Source organism: Calonectris borealis, chromosome 10 (genome assembly GCF_964195595.1).
Source record: "Calonectris borealis chromosome 10, bCalBor7.hap1.2, whole genome shotgun sequence".
NCBI classification, from domain to species: Eukaryota; Metazoa; Chordata; class Aves; order Procellariiformes; family Procellariidae; genus Calonectris; species Calonectris borealis.
In genome coordinates, this window is record NC_134321.1 from 15043119 (window position 1) to 15062577 (window position 19459).

The 19459-nt window shown below is 34.8% G+C and overlaps 1 protein-coding gene across 1 annotated transcript in view; it reads left to right on the plus strand.

The window, feature by feature from the left end:
• The window catches only part of ERC2 (ELKS/RAB6-interacting/CAST family member 2), a 526287-nt gene that overhangs the window by 65765 nt on the left and 441063 nt on the right, over positions 1–19459 (plus strand). Inside the window, exons 3-4 of the mRNA XM_075159071.1 lie at positions 7142–7165; positions 7800–8216. Coding sequence (XP_075015172.1) covers positions 7142–7165; positions 7800–8216 — 441 coding nt within the window. The remainder of the gene's footprint in view (positions 1–7141; positions 7166–7799; positions 8217–19459) is intronic.

A 19459-nucleotide genomic window follows, 5' to 3' on the forward strand; every position in this document is an offset into this window, starting at 1 on the left:
TCTCCACAGAGATAAGACTGTGTTCTGATGGTTAAAGCTGGTTGATAAATATCAGAAATCCTCCATTGAATAAATAATTCAACAAATAGCACTCAGCTAACTTTCTTCTGGGAAAAAAAAAAAAAGGAAGTATTGCATTTTAGAGGCAAAGTGAATTTGAAAGACCTAAAATGAGATCACACACCACAGAAAGCATTGGCTATGCTGGAGAAATGTAGTGGAAGAAAGAAGGAAGGGATTATAGGGAGAGATATTTCAGACATATAGTGATTTTTTTCCTACCCCAAAATACTCCAAATTAACAAATGAACTTCAGTGCTTTAGAGATGGATTTGTGGTTCTGTAAATATCTATTATGAAGAAATATTATTTGACAGAATAACTGTATCTGTGATAGCAGACCTACTTAGGGCAAATGGCAAAGCAAACGAAATAAATGAAAAACAGTATCTCTCAGCCCACAGCAAATCAGAGAATCGGGAAGGAAATATATTTACAGATTATGTCTTAAGAATTAGGTGCAAAACTACTATGAAACTTGCGATACTAAAACGTTTTAGCCTACAGTTACTCCTCAGTTATAAATGGAGATGCATTTTTATACAATGACCTCAAGTTTTTAGAAAATACTTTGTCTTTCCAATCTTACTTGTTTTTCACCAAAATATTTGCGTGAGATGATGCAGAGAGGCTGACTGAATAGTAATGAAGTCTGATAACTCAGATTAAATATAATGTCTGTATTAAGAAATGCAGATTTAAACGTACATGACATTATTTAACTTGCAAAGCATGGTATTAAGGGCAAGCTTTATAGAATTTGGCAAGGCACCAAATTTAAAAACATAAGAAAAAAAATAATTAAGGAAAGTCAGTAAACAAGAATTCTCTCTTTTCAAATACATGGTTCTACCAGCAAATGGTGTTATGCAGAAGTTTTCTCACATCTGTCGCACCTCCAGAATTTTTAATGCTGAAAATGCATTGTGTGTGTGATCTGAATCTCCTGTGATTCCTCACAAATTACATGTCTTCTCCTTTAATCTCTTTCTGTCAGTCCTGTCTTATTCAAGCAAAATTCTTGTCAACTGATCCTCAGTGGTGTTGTTTGGATGCCAGAATTTTAAATTACATTAGACAGATGACCAAATGCATGGGAGAATCCATTTCTTAATTTATGCTGATGAAGAAAATATCTCTAATTCCCTTTTTGATTTTCTCTTACAGAAGAAAATAAAGATTTGCATGTTTGTGCTTAACAATGTTTAGTTATAAATATTTGCAAGTCTAATGCTCATACTTGTTTCAGTAGTATAACTAAAGTTAATATACAAATTGGTTTAGATGCAGTTCATAAGAAAGCTTTAAGTAGTTTGTCACCTTTCAGTGACAGAGCTTCATACAGTGAAGAATGAAAATGGAGTAGTGGCAGATTATAGACTAAATAATGAAGCTTGATTTTAGAAAATGAGTGTAGTTGATAGTATAATTTCCTGTTATACTTGTTCAGATGTATTCAGTTATAGTTGTAGCTTTCTACTGTGTACAGTTAGACAATAAGATTTTTTTTCCACAGTATTCTGTATCATCATATATTTGCCACTGTCAAGAGACTAGACTATATAAACTGATCCAGCCCTGTAAATTCTATATTTATGTCCCAAAACACAGGACATTTTAGTTAGTACATTTTATTCCTTTCATTGCATGCACTGTAGAGATCATGCAAGGCTGCTTATTTAGATATCCCATACCATCAAGAAGTTAGCTGCAGAGACAGCTTAAAACAATCATCCATAGTTTGAAGAATAAATTCAGCAAAATACTGTGTTAGACTATGCCTCTTCAAAGGCTGTAGCAGATCATAAATAACTGACAAAATCCTTTGTCACTTTTATATGCATTAATAAAAGGGAAAAAAGGAAGAGTATATTGAAGTCTTCAGTTTGGTTTGATTTCCAGCTCTTCTGGAAGTCTTTCATGAATCCATCCTGATGTGCTATGTATCCCCATACTGCCAGCTGCCTGGCGTAAGGTGAAGCATTCAGCCTCACCTCACATCCCATTCTGCAGTGTGTGGATGTCTGTTGCCTGGACCTGCTCTCTTTCCTGGATTCTGATTATTCCTTCTAAACCTGCAGGGTTTTGCTGTCAGTTGATTTTCACTTTGTCGGGTTGTTTGACTGTCACATTATATGGAAGTTCTGCCATTGAGAGGACAGAGACTGTTATTACTGTCATTATTTCTCAATTGTTGTAAAGCCAGGTAAGAGGGTCCCAGAAGACAAAGCTAATACATTTTGTCCTTGTGCTTGGAGTGGGAAAGAAACAGGAGAATCAGGAGCTAAAAATGGAGCCGTGAGAGATATGAGCTGGAAGTCAATAAAAAGACAGTGGGGGGTGAGAGGGAGGATTGAGGCATTACGTGGGGAAAAAACTCTCACATCCAATAAAGTAGCTATAGCTCTTTTTGGATAGAGCACCAAAGTAACAAATCATCTTGGATGGCTACAGAAATACAGTTGTTTAAAACCTACTGGATGATCTGGCCATCACCCCCTTTAGTCATAGTGCTGTACTGAATTATTTAGAGCAGAAACTATCAAAGAACATACTCAGAATCCTTCAGGAGCTCTGGTGCCCAAATTTGAGTGATTCCTGTCTGAGGAATTAGCTTGTTAGATTGTCACTATGTTACAGAAAACTACTAGCAAATTGTATATGGATGGATGTATATTTCAAAATCCATCACTTGATGATAGCATAAGACCACTTTCTGCCACCAAATCCTTCAGGTTGCCTTTCCCAGTCAAGACAGCCCCAGCTATAATTTCTTTCTTTCTTGACCTTAAACAAGGTTTGTCACTTCCTTCCATGTTAGTAGCAGGCGAATTTTTACATGACAGTACCAGGATTCTTCAACACGTTCTTTGCTTTTGGTGCCAGGGTGATGGTGCAAAGTACAAGAAGCTGTATACTTCTGTAGGTGGACTAACAATTTTAAATAAGTGAGTCTCCTTGTGATTTCTTTTTCTTCCACTGTTCACCATATATCTAAGGTTTTGGGATGCTCTGAAAGTGATTATGTGCTCTGGCCCAAGGCACACTGGGGCAGGACAGTTCTCTGCAGGCAGTTCCTTTGGGAATAGCCAGTTGGCACAGATTAGAGGAACTTCCTTGTGTAGAACGTGAATTGGAATCTGGGAAGGGCCATTAATTCATCTTCCTTTCATAGTTTCGTTTCAATTTATGGGCAAATTTTGAAAACCTGCACTATGCTTAATTCAGAGAAAGATTAATGGAACTTCCTGTGCAGTTCCACGGATTGCCTCCTGGAGTCAGGCTATAGAGAAGGAATGAAAAAGTTCTGAGAGAACTATTTATCTATTACCAAGAAATTGCCATGGAAATATTTCTGGTCAACTGGTCTGTTTTTAACAGAAATTATGAAAAATACGATAGATCGTGCATGTTTTTTTTAATCCCATGAAGTTCTATGTCTATGTAATGACAGCAGTGTGACAGATATTCACAATACTCCTACATTCCTCTCCCACTGCAATTAATTATACAATTTCTTTCCACCCTCACAACATTTGTTCTTTCCTTCTCTTAGCTGCAGATACAAAAATCTGTGCTAGCACAAGTCTAAATCTGGTCCATCATGTTCAAAGAGAGTTCTAAGTCTTGAAGGTATAGAAAAATGGATTCTCTTATGTCAAAGAAGCAGTAGTCTGCCACAGTTGAGGCTGTTAGTTTTAACATAATTACTGAGAAGCAGCCACAACTACTGTTGTGCTTAGTGACAAACATAGTTATTCATAGAACCTAAGAACCGCATGCATAGGTTGTTGTGGGACAGAAAAGGAAGCTGTCTGGTTTATCTTAACCAGAATTGCTGTTTGAGTTCTGATTTCTAATTGTGTGTTGATCCAACAGTTTTACAGCTTGCATTCAAAAGGGTTGTATGTTACCAACCTGTATGTTAAGTTTGCTCTTATTTTTGTCTTACAACATTTTAAATATTTCAGAAATTAGTTTCCCTTTGCTTAGCTGAAGTCTTATAGACATATAGGCATTTGGTGTACAGAGACTGCTTGACTTTGGGAAAACATTTATTTGTAAATAGTTTTTTAGCACCAAGTGAGAAATATTGTCTAACATTAGGAGGACGTATCTTAAATCATTATTCAGATTAGAGAAAACAATTTTCTTTTGACTATTTCTAGACTACTGGTAGTTGCTGAATATTGCTGTTGCTTAGTAGTGAAATAATTTTGGAATGCAGAGGATCTAGTTTACTGTGCTTATGCAAAGTAAACTTTATATGTGTGTTATTTCAACCAGTCATTCTTTTGAAGAATGTATAGATATGAGCTTCATTCCTCAAATAAGTGCCCTGGGACTGAAACTCTGGCTGATAGCTGATGACACTTGAAAATTAATTAATTAAAAGGGAAATTTCTGGGTATAATGTTGAATGAAATTTTGTTTGATCAAAAGGAAGCATTTCACTTAGAAAAATTCTAACTCCATTTAAAAAAAAAAAGAGAATTTAAAATTAAAAACAACATGAAAAAGTTTAAAAGACTAAACTTCTAATTTGAAAAACAAAAAAGAAAATATTTCTTGAATTCTTTTGAGCTTTTGAGAGGCGCTGTTTGCCAAGCTTGATGCAAATTTATGAATAGTTTAAATGGATACAAATGTATTTTTCCATAATTACTCATCTGAAAATTTTCAATAAGCTCTAACCAAGGTTTCCTTCCATAACAGGAAAAACAAGTAAAGATGTACCAGATAGGTCAGTTATGATTCCAAGTCCAAAGTTGTAAAAAATGAAGCTGTTTCCCTAAATTATAAGATTAAATGAAAATTTTTATATAAATTTTATTTTTTATTTGATTGGGGTCTTTTTAATTTTTGTCACATTTGCAACACTCTCATGGTTTCCTTTGCAGCCTTTGAATAAAAATGTATTTTTGTAAAGGAAGCTGTGAGTCTTCTGACAGAAAGGAAGCTTTCTCTCAGAAGCTGGGATTTAAGCGCCACCCCACCCACTCCCCTTGCCCCCAACCAGTAACAACAACAAAACCTGAACAGAAAAAAAGCTGTTCCTTGAGCTTCAACATAGAAACTTGTATTATGAGTTCTTAAATACTTTAAAAAAAAAATCCCTACTGGTCATGCCACTGAAACAAACTATTTAGTGTGATTTTAAAGTAGCTTGCAACATTATCAGCTAAGCTAAAATGTTCTCAAAGATGAGAATGGAGATATTCCAATGTATTCTTTGAAGGGTCTGTCATATTTTTTTGACAATTTTGAGAATTTACTTTTACCTGCTTCCTTGCCTTTTCCATCTCAATAGTCATATATTGAAGAATGTAATGTAATGTGAAGGTGGCTTCTGGTTTTCTTTTTCCTTTTCTTTTTAATACATTTAAACCAGGATTTCATCCATATCTCTGCTCGAATGCTAGTGAAGAAAAATAATATTTTCTTGTAGAAAGGAAACTTGCAATCTCTTTAGTAAAAACTGAATTATTTTTAATTCAGTAATTTCAAGCATCTATTCTCCAACTTCCAGTGTTACAAAGCTACAAAAGGGTTAGAGAATACAGTAAGTTTAATGCAAGTAAGTCTCTAATGCAAGGTGTCATTTAGTTTCGAATCATCGCAAAGCTACTGTATTGGCTGGTTTAAGGTAATTACAACAATTATGTCCCTATGACTTAACATAATGAAAAAGCATTTAAAAAGACATGGTTTTGATTCTGTTTACTTTGCAGCATCTGTCCCTCTTTGTCATTGCCTTCTCATGTCTTTGTTAATTCACTCATTCATGATAATCATAAAATATAATTTCTGTACTATTTGAAAATTTGATTTGGATCTATGCACTGAATTTCTGTGCTAAAACTGTCAGTCTTGGGCTCATAAGCACTTAGTATATTAGTAGATTTAAAGTGGGAAAATTGCTGCATCTAGAGGAGTTTTAAGTTTATTGGGAGCTTTTAAGTTTATATAAATAATTAGAAAGATGATGAGATTAAGAAAAGATAAGAATTACCATTAAATAAAAGCAGGGGTGTAAATGAGTAGCCTACATTTGTATGCTTTTAACTGAGCCTAATAAGATGCAAATATTAAGAGAATTAAGATCTGGACATTTATTAAAACAGTGCTATTTAATGATAGAACAGATTCAAAGTGTCTAACTGTACAGAATTCTACCACTGGCAATACTTTTTTCCATTTGAAATAACTGATAAAAGTCATGATTTCAAAAGGTTATTTGCATAAGGTTTTGCATTTTTCATTTAGTTTAAATTATTGTTACAAACTGACAGCTTTAGATGTAATTGTGCTAAACATGAAGGTGGTATCAAATGAAATGTTTTGTTGTTTGTTTGGATTTTTTTCATTGTTGTTTTGTTTTTAGAATGTGGAGTTGCAGAATATCCATTAATGCAAAAAAGTCTGGTGCCATGCGTTTAAGTCCTCTAATTCCTGCAATTAAATGTCTTCTGGTACAGACTGTATGACTATTCAGGAATTCATATTTCTATAAATTCAGTATGCTGTGTAGGCAGTGAATAGAGGGAAAAAATAAGAAGAAAAACAAATCATCAGATAAAAATATAATCTGAAATGAACATCATAAACTATAGTAATTTAGGAAAATTATCTATGTTCCAACCTTAACATGGGCAAAATCCTTTTTGATTTTGATTTGCATTGAATAAGGAGTGCAAGATTTACCTCTTGAACAGAGAAAGACCCCTGTACTCAGATGTAGTCCAAATATTTTAGGACAAGCTACTGTGTTTTTCAAAACCTTAAAGTGTAAAAGAACAGTAAGATAAAATAGGAATGTTATTATTCACTGTGGGATTGATTATTTCTAATACGTTTTTCTTTGTCACATCTATTGAGTAAAGTCTGTCTATAGTTTAGATTTATATATTTGAGTACTGTGAAGTTGTTGGTGCCTTTCTGTATAATTCAATAAAATTATTTTTTTCTGTTGAAGGTACTTTTTGTTGAATTCAGTTCTTTCTGTTGAATCTCCTTTGCTTGCATCTGACCTTTATTTATGTTGATTTTGCTTCATTTTTTCATTGACCATGCTGTTCAGTTTTTGGATGCCAGGAGAACAAAGGTTTGTCCACTATTTGCAGTCCATTAATTTTTCAAAATTCAGTATTGCTTATTGTGGTTTTTTGTTTGCTTGTTAGAGATACAGTAATCCTGTTTACTAAACATGTTCATAGCTTTAGTTGCCAAAAGAAAAAAACAAAACCAACCAGCCCCAACTCAGCACCTCCCCAAAGCCCCCTTCAATTATAGTGAGTGCTTTGATTGACTTTATAAACAACAGTACTGTTGAGCACCATGAAGGGCAGAATTACTTTTAGTCTATGAAGTAATTTAGAAAACATGGAATACTGAGTCTTTCAGCTTTATAGGTACATATTGACTGTACTAATGGATGTGTCACTGCCTAGTGTTTGGGTTTGTTGGTTTGCCTTTCTTTGCTATTTATTTTATCTGTAGCTGACACTATTTTGTGTGTGTGTGTGTGTTGTCGTCTTTTTTTTTTCTAGAAGCACTTGAAAGATATCATTACAAATATTGTCACATGCATTTCCTGTTTTATAAGGTCGTTTGATATACTTTTATCACCGATTCTAATCAATTTTTGTAGCAGTGTACAACAAAAGTTTAATCAAAGACTAATCCTACATTCAGATCCTAAATTGATTTTTTTTTTTCCTTTCTTTTCTTTATTGCAGCATCTGCAAATGACAATCCAGGCACTTCAAGATGAGCTTAGAACCCAGAGAGACCTTAACCATCTTCTCCAGCAGGAAAGTGGAAACCGAGGGGCTGAGCATTTTACTATTGAGCTCACAGAGGAGAATTTTCGAAGACTTCAAGCAGAACATGATAGACAAGCTAAAGAGCTCTTCCTGTTGAGAAAAACACTAGAAGAAATGGAGCTTAGGATTGAAACACAAAAGCAAACACTAAATGCCAGAGATGAATCAATAAAAAAGCTTCTGGAAATGTTGCAAAGTAAAGGTTTGCCATCTAAAGGAATGGAAGATGACAATGAGAGAACTCGAAGGATGGCAGAGGCTGAATCTCAGGTTAATCATTTAGAAGTGATTTTAGATCAGAAGGAGAAGGAAAACATGCATCTCAGAGAGGTAAGGAAAAACTCATTTACTTGTTTAAAAGATATTGTCAAAGTACTTGCTGCAGTTTTAGAATATACTTTAGAGTATCTAAGTGTTTTCTTTTTCTGCTCTCATTTTTTCATAAAAAAAGATATCAGGCATTTGTTTTACATTTTTAATTAATACACAATAGGACTATATGACATTTGAAAGCAAGTATAAGAAATTATGGAAGAAAAGTAATTGTATTTGGGGCTTAATGTCTCTGACATTGTTGCTTTGCATAGTTTCTGTATTTTTTGTACTTTGACAAATCAGTGTCTGGCAAATGAAGACTAGAACTGCTAAAGAGGGAACTAACACCTGCTGCTGCTATAAACTGAGTAGTCATGAGTGCATGCTACTTTTGTGTTTGATTTTATACCCCTTGTGTTTGAAGTGAGTGTTTAAAAATGTTTTGCTTTCCATATAAAAAAAGGCTTCTGCCTATGTACGTTTCTAATGTATTTTCATGTGTGGTGCCCCAACTTTTTGGGTAAATATACCACATAATGTTGCCACATTAAAACACTGGGGTGATGGCTGCACTGTACTTTGAGAGATCCTTAGTTCGATCCCAAGCCCACCTGCATCAGCTGCCCATGTCACTTGTGAATGCATTTTTGGGACTGGATTTGGGATGATTGAATTAATACAATTGAAAGACAATCTGGCCTGGTGTCAAGCCCATCTGCCCCTCTACCTCCCAGCAGCCCATCAGCATTATCATGTGACTAGTGTCAGGCAAACAAGACAGTGTGAGTCTTCCTGAGAAATACCCTGTTGCTTCCTGCTAAGAAGGGTGAAAATTGCAGGGGGATTGAGTACAATTACCCACAGTAAGGGGAATTGGGACAAACAGGTCTGTTTCCTTAAAAACTTAGCAACAGTGTAGTCTGATTGAGCTTCTGGTCTAGTAAAAATACCAATTTGCCTGACAGATCAAAGCATGAATAACATTAGTACAAGAGCATAGAAAACTATTATTGGCTCCTGTATGTCACTAAATGTATGAATGCTAGAGATTAAGAACAGCTATTTATGTCTACAGAATGTTGTCAAAATATTTTCTTTGCTATGGATAAATTCTTTTATGTTTAGCTTATGGCTACTTTAGTTTTCTTTTTTCTGCCTCCCCCCCCCCCCCCCCCCTTTTTGGGGGGCGGTTCTCTAGCCTAGAACATGTATTCAGGACTCAGTGGTATCTGAGGCCCATCTGAAGCTTGGAAACTGGAAAATTTGCAGGGCACAATGATACATTTCAGAAAAGTTTTCTTGTGAAGGTGTGGATCTTGAATCTTTTCACAGGCAGAATTTTAATTAAAAAGTGATGCCACCCGTTAATGAAGTCTGAAAGTCAATGGATCCTGAAAGGAGTTGCATAAGGAATTAATGATACTGAGTTTGTGATGAGGGAGGATTGTGGAAGAAGTTCTATAAACTAGCAGACAAGTTTCTGGATTTAGATGTGCTATTCTCAGAGTGATACATACAGTCTGTTTCAAGGATGGATGTTTTGCTATTTATTATTTGTTTTGTTATGTGATTGTTTGTATTTTACCTGTTGCACCAGCATCACTTAAGTTTGTGAATCCTAATTTGGGTATGTATTGGACATGAATAAATTTACAGCGGAAATTTTAAGGTTTCTAATTAGCACAATAGTTGAGAATAGTGAGAAAAATAGAACTAAATAGAGCTTTAAAAGTAGATAAAATGTAAGCTTCCAAGTAAAGTCCTTGGGCATCCAATTTATTGATTAGTCCAAGGAATGCTGAAAGGAGATATTGCTAATTGTAGACTGTGCATGTTTCTCCTGTATTTCTACTGAATTAGTTTTATGTTTCAGAGTTGCCCCTGGGTTACCCTCAGGGGCCAGGAAACAAATTGTTTCTCCCTCAATTTATATGACGATATAGAGATTGTCTTTCCTCTGGAGTACTGCAAGTATAGAATGGGGTTTACTGGAGTTTCTGCTTATGACATGCTGATATGCCTTGGTAACAGGTCAAGGTTTAAAAATTTATTAGGTTTTCTGTCTGGAATCTGTCCATGTCAGATTGGCAAGGACTATCTAGTGATTTGGAGATTTTGGCTAACAATTTCTTTGCTATTATAAGAATTCAAGGCTTTGTGTGAAGTCTTCTGTCTCTCCAGCTCTCTTCCTGTTGCACATAGTATTTACGGGTTTTGATTTTTAAAAAATTTTCTGCAGATTTGAAGCTTGTTGTAGGGAGCTTGGAAGTATGATGTACAGGGTGTATGAACTCCTTAGAAACTAAATGTTTAGTAGATGCCTGCTTGTTTTTCCAGGAATCTGGATTTGATTGTTCAAGTGGACTCTTGGAAAATGTTCTGATGTTCAAATTTTGTCTTTTGCTGTCTTGGTATGGGAAGTTGTCTGCATGCTTTAAGGGAATATCAGATATTCTGTGTAGTTTTATCTATTTGTTAAAAGTCCAAATGGATCAACTTTTGTTTTTCATGTGGAGCTTGGTAAGTCCTTGTTATTAAGCAGTGCTCGTTTGAATTACTGTCACTGCATGTAGTTTTCATCCTGCACAATACAGTTTTCCAACATGAAATAACAGGAATTACTCTGTTGAATCTTCTGCAGTAGTCTCGTCAGTGGATTGATATTTTTATTTTTATTTTTTTAACTAGTGTAAGTTTTCATCCGAACTGTATAAATAACCTTGCAGAGTTACTGGATTTTTTTTTTTTTTTTCCTTCCCTGAGAATTGGAACTTGGATACATTTTTAATTTTTAATTAATTCCATTCATTAATTATTTAGTATTCACTCAAATTGTGTTAATCTTCCTATATCTTTTACAAAATATTTGTTGTTTTAGAACTTCATCTAAAATATTCTGCTTTCTGTGTTTTTACAGGTTGGAGTATAGAGCTCATGTGTTGAGTATATTTCTGAGAAACTAGTATATTGTCATGTGTAACATACTCTTTGATCAAATCCTGAACACTTGTTTCTGTTTTTTAATTAGTTTTGCTATTTGACTTTCTGACACTGCACTTGAAACAAGTTAAAGAAGATAAACATCTTTGTAGCAGCAAGTTAAGTTATTCAACAGAGTTTTCTAGTATATCAATTTACCCTTACAATGATAGATTCTGTTGTAGTCTCCAGCCAAAATAGTGCTATCTATGGAAAACAAAGCTGAACATGGTGGAAATGAGATTGAATGTGGAAAAAATAACTGAAGAAGTACTACTGATTTTCTACAGCCTCAACACTACATTAAAAAGCGTATATAGATTGACTCCTCATAAGCTGTGCTGTTGGTATTTAGTTTAAAAATACTTCCAATCTGAAGTTTTTCAATTCTTGAAATCTAATTGTGTACCATCTTGTTACCTTTTAAATCCTAGCTGGAGAAAGGACAATACTTTTATGTATTTTGCTGCACTTTTGAACATATTTTCCCATAATGCAACCATATCTTTCTCCCTTATGCTGTTCATTTCTTAGTCCTTTAAAATAGTGCCAAAGCTGGAATCTGTCTTCTCTTTTGTTCATTTAGTCTTTTGGATCTCTCAACATGGTAGAATAGAAAGCTAATGGATGAGAAGCAGAAGAAATTGATTTTGTTAATAATCACTGGTGGGTGGAATTTTGACCAAACCAGAGAATTAAACTAACACGCTGTGAGAGAAACTGAAGCAACTGGTTGTGAAACATTGGCAATTAAGGACACTCTCTTCTACCCACTCATGTCTCCAATGGCTGTCAATTCTATTTCCTTGACCTACACCCTCCTGAGCACTGATCATACTAGGAATTGAATAGTAAGGGATATGTTCTTTGTTATGTCAGAGCTGCTTTTCTCTAGCTAGCAATTTTTTCAAAGTTCACTTAACTAGTGAAGGTAGAGAGAAAGGAATTTTCTTCTTGTCCTTCAGTCTCTACCACTTTGTCAATTATGTAATGTTTCTCATATTCATTTTCTGCCTGTTTCACGTAAGCATGCACCTTACCACAAACCAATATCCTACTGTTTTGATTCAAAATAATTTGCCGAATATCCAAGAATCATGTAAAAATTTCTCTTTCTTAACGCGTTGATTGTTTCTTTTTTTTCCCTGTGAATAGCCATAGCAGAATTTCATAATATAGCTGCCTTCAAAGATCTGGAATTTCTCCAGGCCTTAGATTCTATTTCTTAGAGAAGGTACAGGGAAGAGACATACAAATAGCTAGTGTACCAGAGGCATAGGAATAACTCTGGAAAATAAAATAACCCATTTTTTTCTTTGTTTTCATATTCTTAGCAGATTTGGATTGACTTTGGTGTGTTAACTACCTGGCCCTCAAAGATTGTACCTTTCTGCAGTCTACTGTATCTTTAAACTTTGTTTCACAGAGGCAAACTTGTGAATGATAGGTTTACTCAAGTTTTGTGTTTGAAGGTCTTAGGAATGGCAAATTTGAGGCTTATTATACAGGAGGAGGAGGAGACTTCAGCTGAAGTTGGAATCCTGCTCTTTTACAGGAATAGCAAAGAATGTCAGTGTCGGTAATTAAAAAGTTGGGAAATAAGCTATGCAAAAAATGGGATTAGATTTCTTGCCATGTATTAAGGAATTTAAAATATAGGCAATAATCTTTCAAAAGACAGCTAGGTTCCCAGCTTTGCGTTAGTTATAACAAAAGTTTCTTTAGTTGATGATTCACAAAGCAAGAAAGAACAAATAAAACTCTGTTTGAATAGCAAATAGCGTGAGCATGTGTTTCTGCTTCAGTTTTGGAGATGCAGCCTATTGAGGGGAGAATGTTGAGCTCTTTTCCATGGTTTCTGAGAACTTCTGCCCAGTTTGCACTCAGTTTTCCATCACTGAGCTAGACTGAATCCTGTGTCTGTAACTAACTAACTTTGTTCAAATATTTTTGTTAATGTTTTTTCAAAGGTAGCTGAATTTTATTGATATTTTCTGAGACAAAATGATACAGCATTTGCTTTGATAAGGAAATAACATATCCTGTATGGAACAAAGTGGTCTTTGCAAATACACACATGTAAGAAAAAGGACATTCTTGGGCCAGGCAGTCTCCCTGTAAGTCTGTTAATGGTTGAAAATCTGTCTTGAAGCCATAATGTCATACCGTGGCATTCTTCATGTTCAGAATTAAATATCATGAAGATCACTAAATATACATTCCTCTCAGAAAACACAAGATGCCTGCCTTGAAGTTCTTAAATTGGTTATCACATGTCTCTTCCAGAATTTTAAATAAACATTTTTTTCTCTATAACTTTGGGAGAACTGTAGGTAATATGGGGATTTTATCATGTGGAAATCTAGCACAGATGTTTGGTATTACTTTTTTTTAAACATAGTGACCACACATTATTTACCCTAAGTACCATTAAGTATTTTTTTATTATTGCTATTAAAAACTTGCCTTAGGCAAAGTCCCACTAAATCTCTAGTAAAGTCAAATGTTAAAATTCCAGCAAGTATTTTATTATATATACATACACGTATATTACACATGCCCTCTCTATATAACATACAGTTTTACTAAAACAGAATCTGAGATCATATAGGATTTTATATATACATTTTAACTCTTATCTTGCATGTATTCTTAAAATAATGTTGTTGCACATGGTTTAAAGGTACAGCTTTTTTATATTTAGTGGAAAGAAGAAGAACACAGCTTCTTTATTACAATTTAAAGTGTACTTTTAAACTTTCAAGGGTTTTTTAAAACTTGCTCTATCTTTGAACTCAGCTTGGTCAAATAATGAAGGCTGCTGATAGGATTTGAACTGCCATCATGAATTAGTTATTGCATGTTTTTAAAGTTATTAATGGAGCAAAGTTCCTTCTTCCACTGTGAATAGAACAGATGCCTTGCAGACTTTTGGTGTTTACTGTAAATGTCTTACACTGGAGCCAGTAGTAATTTACTAAGGAAATGCTTTATCGACACCAAACGTTTCTACCCTGAAGTTAGTTATATAGATTAACAACCATTCTAGACTGAACCTCTTTATTAGGTTCATTAGTGCCTCTTTCCTTTTATTTCTCCTGGCTCAGCTCAAAATATTAATCTAATCAGTTGCTATAAAGACAATTACTTTCTATCAAAATATCCTTAGTAATATGTGTTTTTAAGGTGACCTCTTAAGTATACAGAAGGACTTTGCAATGTTGGCAGTCACTCTAGACATGAGAAAGTAGACAGAACCTGATTATGCTCTAGAGAACAGTTACTGCTTCTAATATAGCCCATTCAGATTTTGTTATGCCCCATGATATTCTTGCCAGGGTGCTTGGTTGCGATAGTTTTTATAAGTTCATGTGGAGGATTAGAAAGCTTTATTCATTTAGAAATCAGTTTCTTTAAAGACAGGATTGCTCTCCGTGACAACATCACCAGTAGTTTGGAATCTAGAATATGAGAAAACTGTCAGTTTCAAACTGACATGTCTGAGTAGCAACTAAAGAAATTATTTTAGGAAGAGAGAAAAATCAGAGATTCATGAATAAGCTGGGTTTTCTATACCTTTTAATATGTGGCGGTGATAAGTGTTGATCCTGCCAGCATTGCTGGAAAATGTATCCTTTAGAAGGTAATCTGGGGACTGCCTTGAATTACTGGAAAACTAGTATTGTCCCCAGATGTGGAAATACTACCTTTGCAGGGCTGTTTGCTCAGTTCACACATTTACAACTTTCATGCTGCGTGTAAACATTTTAGAGACTAGCCAATAATGAAACGGAAAAAAATGATCAATTTTGGTTTCTGTCATAGGTTTTATTTCCTTTCATCTTCTCTCTACTATCTTTTAAAGTCTCTGTTCTGTAAACATGCTGCTACTCATCTCTGTGGCAATAACTTCATTTCTTTATTCTATAATGTAATTGATTTTTCTCTAGCTTCATCTTGTCCTTGTTCATACGAATGATAATAGCTTGTATATGGGACTCACAGCTCTGACATGTTGATGTATTTTCACAGAAAGAATCAGAGCTGAATTTGTGGGGAAGAGGGGAGCTGGTTACCCTTGAATTTTCTGCTTTAGACTCTCTCCTAAGTGCAAGAAGATGTACCCAGAGAGTAGTTAAGCCACTGGAATAGATTGCCCAGAGTTGTTGAGGAACCTTATTGGGATGAAGAGATACAAGATAGAGATCGTAAATCCCACAAAATTTATGCTCGTAGCACAGTTTATTATGCTTAGAAGTGTATTTGAAAGTCATTTGGTCATATTATGTGCTATCTTCAACATTTATTTTAGAATTATTTTCATTTAGTAATTCTGTTCCCATTAGATAATCCATGGCTAAGACTTTTCTTAGAACAGTCATTAGAAAAAGAAAAAACTTGTTAGAAAGAATGTGGAAATTTGCCGCTCCTACTGAAAATGGAACTAGACTGAGAGTGATTAGGCATCTCCTTAGTTGCTGTGCACAATGTAATGCCTAGACAGTGCTATCTGATAGAAGCCGTGTTTCCTAATCACTCGATCCATTCAGGGAGAAGTCATATTTCTACCTTCTTAGAGCCTCTAAAAAAAAAAAAAAGGTGAAATGAGTGGTGCTATGTTGTTTGTGTAAAATATAATGGAAAAAAAATAAAAGGGGGGAAAAGAAATATCAATGAAGATTAAAAAACAAATACAGAACCAAAACAAAGCACCAAATTATCTAAGATGTAGTTTTATTGTATACATAGCTCATCACAAATAATGATTACCTCTTGCATCTTACTGGGATCAATCAACTCAAAATTAAGGAAATACTTCACAGAAAAGCATTCCAGAACTTCAGCACTCTAAATACAACAAAAATATTGGTCTGTCCACTGATCTGTGTTGCTGATAACATTTGCATGCCTCACAGTTTATTTTTAACAAATTTTCTCTCAGTGTCTTTCTTAGTGTAATACTCCTCTTTTATAGATGAGAAAAATGAAGCAAAAAGTAAGTCAGCAAACTGCCTAGGTCTTCTCAGAAAATCAGTAAGGAAGCAGGGGGAAGGATCTGCATGAGTTCCATGTGCATTCCCTGACCACTGTTACTAATTTCAGTCCTCTATGCAAATGGAACTGCAGTAATTAAAAAAGTTATGTCTTTATTCAAAAATTTGAATTTAAACTAGAAGAATGTATTTTAACATGCTAATGTGTTAAACAGGCTTCGTTTAAAACATGAGCTACTAGAAACTGCTGTAAGCAACTACAGTCAAATCACCTTGAGGAGACAGCTGGAAGTGAAAAGGCTTAGGAAAAGGGTGGTACTGATAGTTGTGTGAAGAGTAGGCCCTGAGTAAGAGGGTTTTCAGTTGTTAATTTAAGATCAGCTCAGTGCTTGGGGTGGAAGAGTTGCCATTAGGTGTGAGATTTTTAGTACAAGCGCTGCTCTTTGCAAGCACTCTATTTCAAGCCAGCCAGACCTGGAGAGCTTGTCAGATAGCCAGTTCTGCCCAGTGCAAAGCAGTTAGTATTTTGTGTATTTTGAAAATTCAGGGGATCAATTCAATTGCAGGTGTGGGCAAGAGTGTACATCCTTAACATTTGATAACTTTTGGTTGCATCACAAGCTATCTCTTGAAGGGATGATTTAATATGCTGAAAGGCCATTGCTTTCTAGTTTCCTTCTATTACTTACTGTCTTTCATAGTCTTATAAGATCATGCTCGCCAATTTTCTAGTAAAAGAAGAGCAGACTTGATTAAGTAGTATTAATGCAGGTTCTAGGCTATTCTTTATATATTTAAAAAAAAAAGGTTTTTCAGGATGAGGTGAAAGAATTAAGGCTTCATTCAAGTGGGTTCTTACTCACGTGTTGAATTATTGTTCATACTTCTCAGACCAATAAACCTAATTAAACCACATCCCTCTAATCTTCTGCTTACGCTGGCTACATGCAAATAATGTGTCCCACTTTTGCTGCATTTCATATTGAGGTACAACTGACTGGATCTATCTTGGTTTTTTTTTCCAGCTTCCTTTGGGGCATTAGCTGTTGGACAATGTTTAAGTCAGGATATAAGATATCATTAGTTAATGATCTGATCTCTTATGGCAGATGCTGTCTTCCTACTTAAAAAAACTACAAAGAATTTAAGACCATACTACTAAGCAAGCGTTAGAGTAACAGTCATGTTGCATAAATTGCATTTACTGCAATTTAAAATTACTGACCTTCAGCCAGCAGGCATAAGGAATTGGAAACGTGCTTATGACGTGGACCTCAAATCTGAACCAACTTTTTTATTCCAGATGTATTGTCTTATAACACCCCAGAAGGAAAATTGTTCTGAAAAATTATTCTATCATCCATTTTAAATGAAAGCTACTGTTGAATCTTTTTATGGTAACAGTGCTTTCCTACTGTATGAATATTTCCAGAAGAATATTGGAAGAAGAGACTGAGAATCTGAATAATTTCAGTTATTGTTCAAGTTGCTATAAACTGGCACCTCTTTTACTTACTGCCTCCCTTGTCATCGCACAAGAAAACCTTAGAACTCTAGAGGAAAGTGAAGGTTTTGTAAAATAATAGGTTGAAGAACACTCACTGTTCTTCTAAATCCTTTATACCTATATAGCTCCAAGAGCAGAGTAAGATTAGCGAACCCCATTTTGTCATTTTCAGGGCTAGTCTTCTAAATTCTAAACCAAAACTGCTATTTCCAGTGCATCACATGTTTTAGTGAAGTTGAGACTCCTTTGTCTTAGGAATCATGCAGCCTTTTACCTGAACTAAAAATTCGGGTATGGAGCCGTACGAGCTTGACTTCCAGAAAACTGCAAAAGGCTAGCCTCCTCCCAGAGGCTATAGACATGTGTGTATGTATGTGTATGTACACATTTTTCCTTTGTGTGGATGTAAAGAACCAAAAGAAACAAATGTGTTTTGTCATCTTTAAAAACAAAACAAAACAAAACACCAACACCCCCAGCCCCCTAAAAAGGAAATACGTATTTTCATTTGCTAGACTTTTTCCTTGTACACATCTTAAACTCTGTGTAGCAACATGAGTTTTGCCTTTGTGTATGCATGGCCTACCTCAGTAATAAAAATGGGAGTGTAGTATAGGCAGTAGAATATGGCTAATAATGTAAACTCTTCCTAAAGTTTCATCTGAAACTAAGTTTGAGGAAGGAAAAGTGTAATGTTAGATTAAACCATTTAATGAAACAAGATTTCTGATTTAGTGAACAGATGTAAACATCTTGTTGAAACAGTCTGACCCCTTTCTTCAGAAAGAACATACAGCCTTTGATCTAGTGGAACTGGAATTTAGCTAGTCGCTAATTATCTGATCATATCCTAATTTTATAGATGTATTCTTTGGCTTGTGAGATAATCTTGATTATAGGTCAATTTTTTTTTTTTTGTTGACAGCTTGAGCCTCGTAGTCCGACATGATTATAGAGCTCTCAATATGTTTATTTGCAAATATAAAATTTGGTAATGAGTATAAATATGTCCTATCCTACTATAAATATTTGGTTAAAATACTGATGAATAACCCCAATGTGCTCTGAAAGACATATCCACCAAAATTATGGATATATTTGAAAGTACTGAGGACCAAATCCTGTTTGTGTTTTTCTGTGAGTCAAATGAGGTCAATGGAATTAATTGAGTGACTTGAAGTGAATAGGATTAGATTTGAAAGAATAAATGAATCTATTGGTTTACTTGGTTACTGCTTGGTTGGAGGGAGGTAGTTCACTGTAGCTTTTCTGTAGATCTTCTTCACCTGCTTGGCTTACGTCCGTTTAGCAACACGTGTCATCGCTCTCATATGTAAAAGTATTTTGGTTGCTCTTCAGATTATTTTCTTCTCCCTGAAGCATAAAGCTTTAAAAAACAAACAAACAAAACCACCCAGACTTTTTAGAGCCATTTATGTATAATGAATATATTTAGAATAGTGACTGGTTCTGTGTTCTTGTGACTGTTGTTTCCAAGATTAAGGACATTATTATATAGGCAGTTACATGAACTCAGGGACTACTTACTATTAAGCATATCTATAGAGTTTGGGCCCTTGCCTGTTCCTTCGACTTTCACACAAGAGTTGAGCAGTATTCCTGCTGGTCTTTTAATAACACTTCATAGTTCTTGTTGAAGGAATTAAGTGATAAATAGAAATGATATGTGATCCACGGAAGTGTGAATCAGACATGTTTCCCTAATTACCGTAAGAGGAGTGCATATGCAATACCTTATTATAGACTGTAACAAATTA